The sequence below is a fragment of the Zonotrichia albicollis genome, chromosome 4 (genome assembly GCF_047830755.1).
Source record: "Zonotrichia albicollis isolate bZonAlb1 chromosome 4, bZonAlb1.hap1, whole genome shotgun sequence".
NCBI classification, from domain to species: Eukaryota; Metazoa; Chordata; class Aves; order Passeriformes; family Passerellidae; genus Zonotrichia; species Zonotrichia albicollis.
In genome coordinates this window covers 48,634,820-48,650,924 of record NC_133822.1, presented here as the reverse complement: position 1 = coordinate 48,650,924, position 16,105 = coordinate 48,634,820, and the positions used below count along the sequence as shown (strand labels likewise).

The following is a 16,105-nucleotide window of genomic DNA, read 5'->3' as shown; positions in this document are numbered from 1 at the left end:
GTACATGTATCAACTTCAGAAAGTGGGCCTCCTTTCATTAAGGGCAAAAAAGACAATATAAAATGCATTTTCCTTTACTGAAGTGATATTGTTGATAGGAATAGCTGTTATGGGACAAACAGCCATGTACCTGAGGCAAGGGGATGAAAAACCCCCAAGGGGACAGTTATTCTATATCCACAATAGGCAGCTCAACCACATTTGCTTATCTCTTGATCAAAATGACAAAAGACTAAAGATTTTTTCTTTTTCAAGATCGGCTTGTATTGAAAATCTCTGCAAAAACACCTGTAATAGTGTAAGGTAGTACCAAAACAAAACAGATAAATATTCTTTTTCTTTAAACTGTTAAACTTTATTATAAATTAAAATTTCTTTACAAAAAATTGCACATAATTGACCACTCTTAGGTTCTGATGCACTGGCATTTGCAAAAGTTTCTTTAATCTTCAAGTTTAATAGTCTCTGCCATGAGTCCAATGCAGAAAAGGGCAGTAAGCAACCCTCTTAGAGCCTTCAAGTGCAAGAAGCATACTTGTGGCCACGGCAGTTACACTTTCCTTAAGAGCGGCTGCTTTTGTTTTAAATCCTGTAATGAAAAAGTCTCAAAAAAGGTTTAAAAAAGGAAAAAAACCCAAAATGGACTAGTTGCTTTTTACTGTAAACACAGCCCAGTAAATTAATCCCAAACACAGATCTCTCAGGCATCAGTGAGAGTGTCAAGTGAATCAGGAACAGCAAAACAAAGAAAATAGTAAATAAAAAGAAAACATAAAAAAATAAAGTCTGTCATTTTGATTAACTATACTTACGTAGATGATGTTATGAGAATCTGGCAGGGCCCAGAAGCAAGGCCAGACAGGGAGTTCATGTTTCCAGAGGAAGGTCATGTTAATTGTTTCCAGGTTCAAGGAAAGCAGACTGGAGACTTGATATGCTCAGCAATACTCATCTGCCTTACACAGATGCTAGGGCATGGATCAGCCTGAAGAATCATTCAACTGATTTTGGCATTTTATAGGACTTATGGCTGACCATACCCAGTGTTCAGAGATTCTTGTTTTCTGTTCTGTAAGTGTTTAAATTTAAAAGCTCATCTAGGCTGACTCCAACCTCTTGGCACTTGGAAACTAGTTTTCTCAGGTTATCAGTTTTACCTCCTCCTGATGCTTCAAACAAGAGTTGCTGAAAGAGATGGGGAAGCAGATATAAGATTTAGCCAGAGCCTGAGCATCACCACATCTATGGATATGGGATATGCAGAGAATTTATATGAAACCTCAAACTTAATCATAAGGAGAAAACATTACATCTTTCCACAGTGTTGCACATAGAGGTAACTTCTGAAGGGCTCTCTGATATAAATGATGGACCTGTAAAACAAAGGCAAGTATTAAAAGTCAGCACAATTTCATGCACGCAAAATGAATTATTTGAAACACAAAAATCTCTTGCAATAATTTTTTAAATAATTTTGAAGTGAAGCATTAAACTGGTACTAAAAGCAAAGGCAAGTTTATGTCTGACCTTAATTCTGACCCTTGTATAAATATGATTAGTTACATGAGGACTTGCTATTTTTCTTCACAAGATTCTTGCCTCATTCATTGCACAGGATGGAACACATTCGTGGAAGGAAGCAGCTTACTGAGTATTTCTTTCACCACTCAATATGTAGTCTCAAGTCTTGTTTATTGCATATCATCACAATCCTGAAATGAAAATGACTGCTTCATGGGATTTTTTCCTTCAGCATCTATCTATCTATGTTCAACAATCAGTATGAGTCTTTGCAACTCTCAAAAAAAAATGGTTTTACCATTTTACGGTTCAAAACAGAGGACCAAAATATGTAATACTAGTACTTACTCAAGTGTCCTTCAACTACTGGTATCTTAAGTCCCAACTTCAATCAGAGTCACTAGGGGAGGTATTTGTTGGCATTTTAAATACTTGTACCCACTTTCATATTCTTTTAACAAACCTTTACATGACCTCTGAAGGAAATAAATGACAGGTTCTCCAGGAACAGGAAATCCAGAATCTCAATCACAATTCAATTTTAAACCAATATCCTACTTGCTTACTAGAATATCCAGTTATCTGGAACAATCACTGATTTTTGTAAACAGTTTTAAGTGCTCACTATATCCCAGACCAAAGACCCCCACAAAAACCCAACTGCACTGTGAGTGACTACTTAAGTGATTCTACCATATACAGTATAATTAGTGAGGTGGTTGCAGAAGAAAACCATAAGATTTCTTCTGGGTGTAATCCAGCTACAGTGTTTCACATATGCCTTCATTTTAATTGGCTCATTTTCTTTAAGGGCCCTCTTTTTATGCATTTGACATATTTTTTTCTAACCAAACAAATCAGAGCTCTTTTCAGTCACCAGCCTTACTACAGGCAGTGTTCTAAGATGTAGTCCATCTAATACAATGACTGAAGCAGGGATCTGTGATTAATTACAGATTACACCAAACCATCAACAGAGACAGAATTAAGGTTGAATAGGCAATTCAGCCTTTGATATCTCCTGACTTTGAGCTATTTGATCTAACAAATAAAGTAATTCTGCTTAGGGGATATTCTTAAACATTCTAGGAGACCATAGAAAAGGAAAGAAAACATTTCATATGTGAGTCTGACAACAGCCATGCTACCCTTTATGGATCAGTTAAAGCTTTAATATTGATTCAGAAGACCACTGACAAAAAAGAAGGATGCTAAGAGTCAGCCACTATTAAGATGACACAAAACCAAATACAGCAGAGAAGTAGCTCAAATACCACAAGCAAGAGATGAATCACAAATCAAGGGCCTCATGACAGCCCCCACCCCCAAATACACAGATGGAAGAGTATTTTGAAGGTGTCAGCAACAATACCAGGAAGATAATTCTATTTGAAAAGTGATGCAGTTGCTGTGCCAAAAAACCACTTTGGTGTTTCTACACAGAGAGATATTTCCCTACTCTAAGTACTAGTAAGTAATCCTATTATTTTGGAAAAAAGGAACTGGACTCTTGTGTGTGGTCAGGAACTATGGAAACTCTTTTCATACACTAGTTTGCCAGACCCCACCCTTCCAACTACTTCACAGAATCAAAGAATGGTTTGGGTTGGAAGGGATCTTACAGATCATCTAGATAACAAACCCCCTGCCATGGGTAGAGACATCTTCCACTGAACTAGACCAGGTTGCTCAAAACCCCACCCAGTCTGGCCTAGAAACCTCATCCCTGGAAGCAATCTACAATTTCTCTGGGCAACCTGTTCGTGTCTCACCACTTCAAAATAAAGCTGGTTTTTCTAATCTACTCAATCTATCTTCTGTTTGAAGCTATTCCCTCTCACCCTAGTATGACATGCCCTTGCAAAAAGTTTCTCTCCAGCTCTCTTGTGCACTTGTAAAGACAGTCACTATCATCTTCCAGCAAGAGTCTTGCTTCCCCCTCTGCTAGAACTTAAAATATAACAATCTCCTCCAGATAAAAAGCAAAAAAAAAAAAAAAAAGAAGGGAGAAGTATATAGCCTTCCCAGTATGGGAAAGATACACAGAAAGAGCATGCACTCATTATATAATCCATTCTACCTCAAGTGTCAAAAACATTTCTCGCACCTGAGGCACATGTTTTGGTGTCTATAAACAAGAGTATTTCAACTAACTAGAAACCTTGGATTTACAAGATTATCATTGTTTTGGATAAAGCCAAGGAATGAGAAGTTTTACAGAATTTCGTAATTACTCATTTTAGTACACTGTGTTGACTTACTTCTCTTTGTCCCATTAGAAAGCATTCGGCAGCAATGGCTCTGAGGAAAAGAAATATATAAAAACATTTATTCTTGAATTATTTTAAATGCCATTAATGGCAGAATACTGACTGTGGAATGGAATTACTAATTCCTTGAGAAGAAACTAACTTCCAATGAGATTAATCTATTGTGAAAATAGAAAAATAGCCATTTTTTAAAAACAACCTTACATGAGCAAGACATTTCAGTGGTTCCCCATTATGAACAAACACTGAAGAAAAAGATCAGTTCAGCATCACTGGATAATGGAGAATACAGCTATTGTGATATATAAAGGGGAGGGGTAGAGAGGGGGAGACAGAAGTCAATAGTTGAATTTTAAAAGGCAACTTTTAAATACATAATTCATATTTATCTGCATAATATCCATTCAGTTAAGTTTCCCCAAGAGGGAAATTTCATTTCTCATTTTAAAGAAGTGACAGTACCTCTGTCTGCTGTAACGAAGTTACTCTCAAAATAAGCTTATGAAGAGAAGCTTCAAGTACAAGCCCAATTAGAAGGACATTTCAGATTTACCTTTGTGAAGTAAACCTTACAAACAAAAGCAATAGCTATGAAAACAGATGTATGACTGTTGCATTACATTTTCCAGATGGCCAGGCAAGTTGGGATATTATATGTAAACATCTTGGCTTGTAGTTTCAGAATCTGAACATTGCTCTCCTCCCAGTATCGCAGAAGCAGTCTGTAAAAGGCATTCATGAGAAAGGACCAGTGCTCTAATCATTTGGAATAGAAAAGCTATCCAAAGATAGAAACACATTACACAAAATACATTACACCTAATCTGAGTCAAGAGTTGCAAGTAGGAAAAAGCCCAAGCCACCATATACAAATTTGATATTTTCCTCAGAACAAAAAAAGATACACTTTCAGAGAATAACTAAAAAGTGTGAGATCAGAGATGTAATCTTGGCATATTACAAGTGGATTCACTTTTAGCATGCACAAGGTAACAACACATTTGAAAAGAGACAAATTAGCTTTATAGTAATGGGGCTAGGGATAATATTCAGTCAGTTCTGCTCACCCATTTCATGCAGTGTCAACACTGTCTAAGGGAGCTGCAAGTTCCATCTAGACAGAATCGCAACTTGGTTTAAAATGAAGCCCTTCAACTTCATGTGTCAAAGACAGGTGTGTCACACTCTCCCCCTGCCCACAACCACACGTGAGCCTTGCTTTGAGTTCTTTAGGGGTCACTCTTGATGATGAACAGTGTTTTGGGACTTCTCAATATTACTAAAATATTCATGTGTTCAGTGCACCTGAACACAGTAAAATATGGACTCTGATCCTGGCAGAGCACATTTTGAAACACTGTTCAAGAGCCAGTGCAATGCTTACATTAACTGGTTGTTTCCCATCAGATTTCCTTTAAATTATGATTTATCATTGCTATTATCAAATTATGCCTGTTATAGACTGGTATATCCATTCTTTATCTGTTCTGGAACTATACTTGTAATAGATCATCAAGTAACAAAAATATTTTAATATATGATGTTTCTCTACCCACTTGAAATTTTGACCATTTGAAGTCATCATCTACAATGCAGAGTTAATTTCTGTATAATTATAACCTATCTGTAGATAGAACAGAACATTGTCAAATCTAAGATTGAGGTGACGTCAGAAGGCACAATATGCCTCAAGCAACATGCAATGACAGAGGAATAGTTTTACTTCTGTAGTAGAAAGCAAATCATGCAAATCTTGCACAAAAAACAACAGCTGTTAATCACCTGCCTTAACTGAAAGTATTTCTACATACCTCAGTGCAAGTCCAGGATTAGTAGGCATGGTAGAACAAAACCGTTCCAAGGTTTTGGAATGCTGAGATTTTGGAATGCAGCTCAAATAAAAAAGAATTACCTGTAGAATTTGAATTATAAACATTAATCCACTTTATAGTCTTATTCTGCTAACAATAATGGTATGACAAACTATGAACACTATGACTAAAATGAGTTGCCACCTTCAAACCTTATCCCTCAAGAATACATAAATCAATTTGAATAACTGATATATATACTTTAGTGTCAAGTTGCTAGCGCCACCTATTTTAGTCTTTCTAGCCTGCATTTAATACATAAAGATAAATGCACTGCTTGCTAGCAAAAAGGGATCCAAGATTTCTGTGAGCTTTATTCTGTCTGTATAAGTGCTCAACTTCTCCCTCCTACTTAATTTCTTCTATTTCTCAACCATTATAACTTCTATGATCAAAACTCTTTCCATCTGCAGACCCCTCTTGCGTAACCATATCTTCCTCCCCTCACCAATTTTCTCTTTTCTCCAGAAAAAGATAATTTTTCATTACCATGTCATGAAGTTTCTCTTTGCATTACAGGACCTTTATTTGAAAAGGTGACTGCTAGATTCTCTTCTGCTCAAAACACTACTACACTCAGACACTTCCTTCTTTTGCTAGCTCTTAGTCTTCATATACTGGTGCTGGACTTGAACAAATAGATTACAGGTACCTGCTAACAGGTCATCAGCCACTTTGTTTAACTAAAACTGCCCACAGACACATTTTTACCTTATTATGAAACTCATAATTGGTCCAATAATCAGCAGTACTAAATGGAATTGGATATTGTGTGGGGACTGTCACCAGACATCTGTTCACTAGATCAGTAAAAAGCTTGAATTCTTGAACTTTGTTGCTGGATTCAACAACTTTGCTATTGAGAAAAACAAGGTAACTGGAAGAAAAAAAAAAGAAAAAAGATGGTTCTGGTAGTGTTCATTTAATGGTTGAGATTAATTAACTTTCTTCCCTTAAGAACTTACTCCAACCAAATGTTCTGGACAGTTTCCTGCTGCATCACTGCCCCCAGAGCTGCTTCATAAGCATCCAGTGCTTCACCAACACTTGCATGAAGAGACTGGCACAAACTGTTTATAATAAAAGATAAAAACTGTTGTGTGTAACAATGACACAATTAAGAATTTCGCATTCTCAGATGCAACAAAAAAACCCCAGTGTTTTTAGCTTAAATGTATCATGGACTCATTTATCAGTCAATTGATTAGAATGGTTAAGTCTCAAAAGCAGGTAACAAGGAATACCATGAAGTTTGAAATACAACCCTTAAAAATAAGTATTACAAACTGTCTTCTACTCCTGTAAAGTACCCCTTACTAATACTAATAGGAATGCTGTAATTGCTGCAGAATATGGAGATAAGTCTTGATTTCCATTTCGAGAGCTCCAGAACAATACATTTTGAAGTGCAATTAAAGCCACTTGAGAAATAGTATCAGTCTCTGGCAACAAAGTTAGTATTTTGAAACAAACATTACCAGGATCTGGGGTAGAAATACACTGATTGCATCAGAGGGAAAAAAAAACTGACAAGAAAGGTCAAAAAACCCCCCCTAAATTTTCTTTAACAGTTTCTCAAAGAAACATACAGTTAGACCAACACACAAGACCTAATCACAGACAGGAGCTGACACATTCTTAGATCAAGACACAGTAAAAACTTCATATTCCAAAGTGTAACATAAGAATGAAAAAAAAAATTAAGGCTTGCAATAAGTAATGAGGGGGAAAATCTAACAACCTCATAAAGGAGTACACAGAAATATATAAAGTGTAAATAGGGCTGAACTTGCTACCAAGCCCTCTTGACTAAAGTTACAGAATCTGTGGGTGATTGTACTCCTGCTTTCCCCAGGAATTATTAACTAAATCACCTATTTGCTACCCTTTCTAAAATAGTATGTGCATGCATTAGTGTGCAAACATGCATGCACACAAATAGTCTTTCCAAGTAAAACACTGTTACAAGACCTTTAAGGCTTTGCAGATTTCAATCTATTTTCACTTGGTAAAATTCAACTTTTATGTTTTTGGTCCTCCATACGTAAAGAAAGGTAATATAGGTAACACGGGCCCAGGTACCTAGATGCTTACTGCAGCAAAACTCAAAATGAGAAATACTCAATTATTAGCTCTGAAAGTAATTTAGGTATTGCCTCCTAGAAGAGGGTGCTAAAATACAGGAGAATCTGAGCTTAAGTCAGCATACCTTATGACTAAATAGTGACCTAAAGTGTCTTAGTAACAATGCTTCTATTGCATGAGTGGCAAACCCAAAACTGAGCTTGTCAAGAGATATTTTGCTAAAAATCAAAATTAAGAAGTATTTAAGTTGACAGTAATAGACAGTGCAAAAAAATCCCATAAAGATAATCTTTAAATAAGGTCTTGATCAAATTTTCTTGAAAACTATACATTTTACCTGTAAGTTGTCCACCAATTAAAAACAATGAGCAATAGTGTTGAAAAAGTACTGTGGATTTTCACTCATTATGTGAAACAATATCATCCTTGCCCTTTTACTTATCTGAAAGGCCAAATAGCTACTTGTGAAGACTGAGAAACCCAGACCATGAAATGGTAAACTTCTTAAACAGTGTAAGCTAGCACCTCAGTAACCACACCTAAGTAACTGGTGTAAGTTACAGACAGCTAATAATGTGGTCTCTGGCAATCCTGTATACTGCTGCTATCAAAAGAAATGATGGAAGAAATAGAAAAAACAACAAAAGAAAAAAGATTGTGTATACATGACAAAGACATGCTCCATTATAACCTTTACAACCTCTTGTGGAGGAATAAGTCACCCTCCTGCATTACATGGCTGTGGAGCTTCTCCACAAACAGCTAAAACAATGAGTCAAGGAGCAGGGGAGATCTGGACTAAACAGAATGGAAACTTAAATAAAGTAAAACTATTGTAAAATAAAAGGGAGACAACTGAAAGCCAAGAGATAGAAAAACACTACTAGTAGCAGCAACCTAAACCAAAAGTAACACAAACAAAAAAACATTTTGAGATTAACACACCGATTACCATTCCTGTAGGTCAGAATTTCTGAAAGATTTCTCAAGTGGAAAATTTAAGCTGATATGCAACTCAGTTTCATAAAATTATCTCCATTGTGCAGCAGGCCAGTATGTTCTCTAAGGACTGGCCAATCATTTATTCAGAGAATCCAAAGTGATATACCCTCAGGCAAGTAATGAATACTCTGCTTTGAAAATGCAATTTTACTCAGACACAACAGCTGTTTCTCAGAAATTCCTGGGAAAATCTCACCAGTAGATCTGCCACAGATACGGGATTTGCTGGTTAACAACATCATCTGTAAGATGTTCTTTATAGAGAGGTGATGTAAAATCAATTGGCATTGGAAAATTCAAGAGATATCTACAAGAGAAAAAAATAGTAGTAAACAAGAATAGCCTTCTACATGGAAGAATCCTATGTGTGTTTAACACTCAGTTACAAAATCCAGTTCATGAAAAATACGAAAAAAATGCACTTCTCCTAGATTTCAGTTTAATTCTACCCAGATAAAATCTGTACAGAAAGTATTTCACAGAAATATAGAAGTAATTAATAAAGAAGGCATTCACTCTTTCATTATATAGGAAGTTAAATGTTGCCTTATATGACAGACTCTCCTCTTCCTTCATAAAATGCATCAAGTATGTAAACAAATGCAAGCAAGAATAAAATCTAACACCTAACTTAGAGATAAAAACATTTCAAAAGCTCATCTGAATAAGCCTGAGCATGGAAAGCTTTTGCTTTGGAGATCTTCACAGGCATCATAGGGAACTTGGCAGATTTCAAAACTTCTGTCTTTCAACTAGGTGCTAAATTTCCAGGGGGAAATCATCAGGCTACATATGAAACCTGTATCTTCTCAACAATAATCTAATTAATAACATGCTGGACCTCTTGATGAAGGTCTTTTTCAAGTGCCTAAACAGTGTTATTTTAGATATGTAATTTTAGGCACCTAGCTTTAGGGGGGAAAAAAACCAAAACCAACTTTGGTATATAGATGATTGATTTTCATTACCCAAATCCAGACACTCAACATTTTTACCGTTTAATTTTTAGATATTCATGGCTCTACAAATTAGTGTCTGCGCAATAACAAGTGTAAACCTTATACCCAAATCACTATTCACTGAAGTTTTGGCAAAACATGCCATGCTAAAAAACACGAGTTTAGAAGTTCTAGATAATCATGCAATTCAAGAAAATGCCAATATTTTCAAAATTTAAATTCAAATATTATTCTAAACATACCTTAAGAGATCCATGGGACCATGCTCTTGGCATGTATTCTCAAAGAAAGCTGCCACGAAATCTTGCAACAGTGGAAGAATACTGCTTGACCTTTCCTGTTTTATTGTTGTTGTTGTTGTTTTTTAATGAAAAAAAAAATCAAACATCAACCTGAATATGGTGAGACTAATATAAGCAAACATCAACCTGAATATGGTGAGACTAATATAAGCAAACATCAACCTGAATATGGTGAGACTAATATAAGCAAAATGCATTACAAGTGGTGTGCCTATCTCTGCAATGCTCCATTGTCATCATTTTCTCACAAATGAAGTTTAAATGGGGCAGTCAGCAGTAGAAAGAAGCTGAAAAAATATTACAGGGTGTGCTTTTACTTTCTGTTTTCTTTCCTAAGGATATTACTAACACTGAGTTAGAACAACATCAATTATAAATCTATGGTTTTATGTAATTGCTAAGATTATCTTTTATCATGTCACTTGTATTGCTAATTATACTTTTCCTATTTATAGGAAGGTGTACTAGACATTACAAAAACATCACTAAGCTGAATAAATTTTGTAAGATTTTTAAACAACACACTAAGCCCAAACTTTGCAGAGCTAGCAGACCAGCAAGTAAGTTTTAAAGAGGAGTATTACCTGTGAAACAAGAAATTTACACAACCGATAAAAAATTTCTGCATTCTGAGGATTCTTCTCAAAAGCTCCAATCCACACCCTTTGGGCATTTTCACTCTGCTTCATCTGCAAATACAAGGTGGCCAAACTCTCCAAGAGCTGACAGTTGTTAGGGCAGAGCTCCAATAAAGACCTACAAAGTTCTGCAGCAGACTCCCACCTTAAAGAAAAGTAAAAGGTCAAGTTTAACCAAAAAAAAAAAAAAGGTCAAGTACTCCAGTTACTCCAGTTAAGAATGTCTTGAAACAACTAACAGCTTACCTTTCAAGAAGTTTCAGCAAAGCTATCATGTTCCTATAGAGAGGAAAGCAGGTAGCTATTCTTTTGTCAGCCTCAAGACTTTCATCAGTACATGTTTTGACTGCATCTACAAAACAAAAGTAAAAAACAAAGCCTTTACACCTGAAACAGTGTCAAAGTTATGTGAAGCCTTAACATAATAAAATGTCTCCTTGAACATAAGGAAAATACGTACGTGTGAAATGATATTTCTGAGAGTGCTTTTTTTGCAAATTCTTAGAAATAGATTGTCATCTTCTCTCATTACTTATCACCACAGTGCAAAGACAAAGCTTTCAGTTTCATCTCTTACTCCTTTTAAAAATAGGAACCACCCTACCAATGAAACACTAAAGCAATGTTACAGACAGAAGTATATCCCTAGATTTAAAATCACATTCCAGGATTTCCAGCATAGCTGCTGAAAGCTATTGTTTTCAGCATAGCTGCTGAAAGCTATTGAGGCTAATGCAAGGATATTCTTTTTCTCCTCAGCATAATAAAACCCTATTACCCACAGCTAGACTGCCTTCACTCACACAGCTGGGCTACTCCATTAATCCTTGAGTATTTCAACACTGCATTGCCAACAGCAGCATAAATATTTTCTCAGTGGCAACTCCATACTGCTGCTGGCTAACCACTTAACACCGACATTTAGAAATACTATATAACAGTATTTGTCTGCTACTATGTAGTCTACCTCTGGCAGCACTACCATAAGCTAAGAAATTTATTTCTTCTATCTTTATTTTTCATTTAAAAAAAATATTCAATTTACCTGAACTGTGAATTAAGATAAACAAATGCATTGTTCTGTCTCTTTCAAGGAAATACACTAATATTCCAGGAAAGTAACTTCCCAATACACATATCCTACCTGAGGGGAAAAAGGGTAAGAAAGAATGACAGCTGAAGTTTGGTTTTATGCTTGCATAAGCCCAAGAAAACTAGCAATGTCATACAATCACAAGCCAGTGACTGGTCTTTTTCTCTGAACTATCATATTCTACCAAGATAAAGCTGAACTGAAACCTCAGATGAGAACTCAAGAGTGTTGGTTAAGCATCCAAGAACATGGATTTTCCTCACTATTCTGGGTAAATCAAAATGCAATATTCACTGGATTAATTCACTGGCTTAACATAGTCATCAACACTGACTTGAAATTCTGAAGTTGAATAATACTTCTTGAATTACAACATGTGAAGAACATATTAAGTATTTATCACCTTAATCTTACCTTCAAACATAGCTAGAAGTGTATCAGGATCAGTCTTCACATCTTGAACTGTCTGCCATGGTATTAAAAATGGCTCTTTGTGCACAATCCTTGAAGGACTGACATTAGCTGGATCATAGAACTTGACTGGGAGAACACCAAACTCAATTAGATGTATATAAGCCAGCCAAGCCAAGCAACGGTCACTTGCAGTAAGGTGTTCTGATATCATCTTGTCATTTGCTGATTTTAAAGCATTCTGTAAAGGGTGGAAGAAATACATCACATTTCAGTCAAAGAGTCTAAGATTTAAGAACAGGAAAAGAAAACAGGAAGAATAGGTTTTAATGTACTCAAAACTTTTCCAGAGAGTAGACAGGAACTAATTTGTTATGTAAATCAGAATCATATTCAGCTTATGTGAATGTGTGGTTATTCACCTTATGCATAGTTTGTAGTAAAAGGTTCAAGAAAAACCACAGAAGATTGCTATTGCAAAAAGTGAAGAAACACTTTGAAAACACACATCTCCCAACACGTGTTCTTTCTATTTTCCTGCTTTATTCTTATATTACTTCCAGCTCCATAAGAAGTAATACAGTAGCTCTACATACAACCCATCCACAATTTGGATTCAACTTGCTATATCCCACTAGGTCTTGTGCATTTGGGGTTGTCTGTTTGGCTTGGGGTTTTTATTTATTAAATTCTTGTTATAAAACTACTAAGTTACACCTATTGAAGTCCACCATCACTAGACATGTTTTAAAAAATGTTTTGGAAACCTCACTGAGAACAAGGATACTACTTGAAATTTTTCTACTAGTTATATGCAAAGATAGAATAGTCCAGTTAATCTAGCAGATACTAAATAAAATAATTAGGGCATGCAATTAAATAAAGTCTAAACAAATTTTCTTTCTAAAACACAACAGAACCTCATGACTACCAATGTGCCAACATTTTTCTGCACAAACACAGTATGATCAAAGAATACATTTTTCAAGAGAATGAATATACTTGCAAATTTATGCAAAATTCAGCAGAACACATGTCCTGAAGTTGGTGAAAACTGGTGTTTCAAAAGCATTTCACTTAATACTTGAAAAATAAGTCCACAAAATACTTGAAAAAAATTGCTTTCAAGTTTTCCAATACACACGGCTATTTACTCTGAAGTAGCAGTTACTCCAAAATTATTCTCTCTGAAATACAATTAAATAATCTCTTGCCAAGCCATTCTTTTGAACTACACATTTCAGATTCATTTGGAAAAAAAAAGTATGACTTTGTGATGATGCTTTGAAGAAAGGTGAGGGTAACCAACCAGTCTAATTCTCCCTGGATTTCCATGTTGATTTGACACAAACAGTTTTTTCTCCAGAGTCCAGCTCTTTTTATGCATTCAGAGTTACATTTCTCAGCACATTTGGGGAAAGTCAGCACAGCACTGTGCTTTCTCATTCCAGCTGGAGCCAGACAAAAGCCTGACGTTCTCAAACACTGAGGGCAGTGACAGGCTGCAGCAAGCAACAAGTGGCACCTACTGGCAGGAATGAAACAACCTGCTACTGAAAGGACAGAGCTCCCACTCTGGGAGAAGGTGATGTCCATTTCTCACCCTCAGCCACCACTTTCATCATCAACACAAGAGTTAACAGTCACCTAAATTACTTCTACAGTCACAGTTCTGGCCTGAGATAACTCATTGCCTTCAGGGTTGACAGGAGAAATAAAATCTAATTTAACAGTCTAGGGTAATACTGTTAGACAGCTACTATGTTCTTTCCCAAGAACTACTGGTTTGATAATTTCTGTAGCAATTTTGAATACCTGAGGCAATACTCTCAGACCTTTCACAGCAAAAACCTGATCTATGGTTTACAAGAAACCAAAAAATAAAGTATCTCCCTGGGAATTATTTTGAGACCTAGTAGTCTAGGCTATTAGGTACACAAACAAAAAAAAAAAAGTAGGCAACAAAACCCTCAAAGCTACATGCAGCTTTTACAATGGCATCATAGCTCAAAGCAGAAGCCTCTACTTGCTGAAGAAATTCTCCTAAGGGAAGGCACAATTCCACTAAAGCTCAAACTACCACAGTCACACAAACTAAAAAGGTGAAGCTATGAAAACACTCCTGGGGTGGTAATTTGGAAGTTACCTGCAGCAGAACAAGAGCATTCTGATGTCTTCCTGTAAAGAGGCTTAAATGAACCCTGTAGAGGAGTGTCTCCAGCAACTGAAAGGACACAAGATTTGGGTTTTCTCCTCCTCCTGTCACTTCCATTAAGAACTGTAGCATCCTCCCACATACGTAGTCTTTTCCATCGAAGGAATTCTCCAAATTCAAAAACTAGAGAGAAATAATAGTAACAACAATCAAAATGCAAGTAAAGCTTCTACGTTAAGGTTTAAAGATCACAAACTTCAAATAATGCCTTTTGCTATCTTATCACGCCAAATTTTCATGTTAAACCTCTAAAGATACCGCTTTTAACAGTACAAGAACACCCATGTTTTGCAATCAATTTAACAGATTGATTTTAAATAATTTTTGCTACCTGAGGAAAACTGATTATTTCTAGAAATAACCGGCAAGAACCTGAATAGTTTCATTTTCAACTTATGATGTTTCAAAAATAGTACTTTTCATTTGACACTTTCCTGTCACACACACTGACTTTACAGAGTAGAATACACACACTTACAGGAACACTTAATATATTATTTGGAATTTTTACTTACTGTCCACCAAATTTGATAAGAGGGAGCATATTCCACTGCTGTTTCACACATTTCCTGTATCTCCTCCTTGGTTCCTCTTTTTGAGAAAAGTCTGAGGTAATGACACCAAATTTCAGGATTTTCTTTGTTGCTCTCCAGGGCTCGAGCCAAAACATTTAAAGTAGAATCTAAACACTCAGATGAGGAGCTGTAAAAATTAAATATTGAAAAAAGGACTCACATCAGTTGTGCTGGTATTATGACTTCCACTGAATCAAATATGAAAATGGATGTTTTTAATTAGAATGGAAATCACACACAGTATCTTTTCTTAAACATTGTCCTTCACTATCAAAGCTTCAGCAAGTTTAAGTTTCAGAGGTAAGGTGGTACAATTGTAATAGTGCACAGAAATAAGTATTCTATGAATACTGCCAATTCAAATAAAAGAGTCCAAATTAACTGAAAATTGCTAAGATTGATCTCTAAGCAACCAGGATATAAAGGCATTTACATCACAGAAGCTTAAGAACTTAAGTAGATACTTCAGAGGTGTATTAAAGTAAGTTACATTTTCATTAAATATTTAATTTACTTTCTACAGTGATTATATATAAGCCTTTATTTCAGCATATCATACAGGTTTTGTCTCTAAGACATGAAAAAACCTGAAATTTTATTTTTTGAAATAAAAAAATCATGAGATGATACCCACCAAGTAATATGAAATTAGCTGAAATAATTGACCATACTGCAAGCCACAGAGACAAGCTTTAATTCATAAATACATCTTCCATAAAACCACAGAATGTTTCTGAGGTCCCACTTATTCTGAAAACATCTTTAGAAATTATTTTGCATGGATATGTATGAGAAGAAATGCACAAGTCTCAAAAAAAAACCTAACACAGTTAATCATGCATAAATCTCAAGATTTCCCAATCCCGCTACTTTCACTTACTAGAGCAGTCAAATTTCTTCAGAGTACTGAAGAAGTAGGAATGGGAGAGGTGGCTGTTTTAAGAAAAGGATGCACATGTCTTCCACTAGGGTTTCTTCCTTTTCTTGATTGTTTCCCAACTACACTTATATTCAGAAGGCATGCTCTTCTCATGCCAGCAATACTTTGTATTGCCAGCAATACTTTGATTACTGGCCTTCCCAGTTCTACCCCTTCTATTGTTCAGGCACCTACTGATACAGTTAAACTGATTTGTTTCCTAATTTCCCACTATCCACAGTTT

General features: G+C 35.7%; 1 protein-coding gene across 2 annotated transcripts in view; it reads right to left on the bottom strand.

Moving 5' to 3' along the window:
• Nucleotides 1-344: 344 nt before the first annotated feature.
• The window catches only part of ZFC3H1 (zinc finger C3H1-type containing), a 41,188-nt gene continuing 25,427 nt past the window's right edge, over nucleotides 345-16,105 (bottom strand). For both annotated transcript variants that reach the window (XM_014272257.3, XM_014272262.3), the window contains exons 22-35: nucleotides 14,883-15,069; nucleotides 14,299-14,490; nucleotides 12,156-12,393; nucleotides 10,895-11,000; nucleotides 10,595-10,793; nucleotides 9,951-10,045; nucleotides 8,946-9,056; nucleotides 6,628-6,732; nucleotides 6,374-6,539; nucleotides 5,603-5,703; nucleotides 4,412-4,513; nucleotides 3,783-3,822; nucleotides 1,311-1,373; nucleotides 345-1,185 (exon numbers count right to left, since the gene is read on the bottom strand). In XM_014272257.3, coding sequence (XP_014127732.2) covers nucleotides 1,048-1,185; nucleotides 1,311-1,373; nucleotides 3,783-3,822; nucleotides 4,412-4,513; nucleotides 5,603-5,703; nucleotides 6,374-6,539; nucleotides 6,628-6,732; nucleotides 8,946-9,056; nucleotides 9,951-10,045; nucleotides 10,595-10,793; nucleotides 10,895-11,000; nucleotides 12,156-12,393; nucleotides 14,299-14,490; nucleotides 14,883-15,069 — 1,843 coding nt within the window. In that variant the 3' untranslated portion in view covers nucleotides 345-1,047. The remainder of the gene's footprint in view (nucleotides 1,186-1,310; nucleotides 1,374-3,782; nucleotides 3,823-4,411; nucleotides 4,514-5,602; nucleotides 5,704-6,373; nucleotides 6,540-6,627; nucleotides 6,733-8,945; nucleotides 9,057-9,950; nucleotides 10,046-10,594; nucleotides 10,794-10,894; nucleotides 11,001-12,155; nucleotides 12,394-14,298; nucleotides 14,491-14,882; nucleotides 15,070-16,105) is intronic.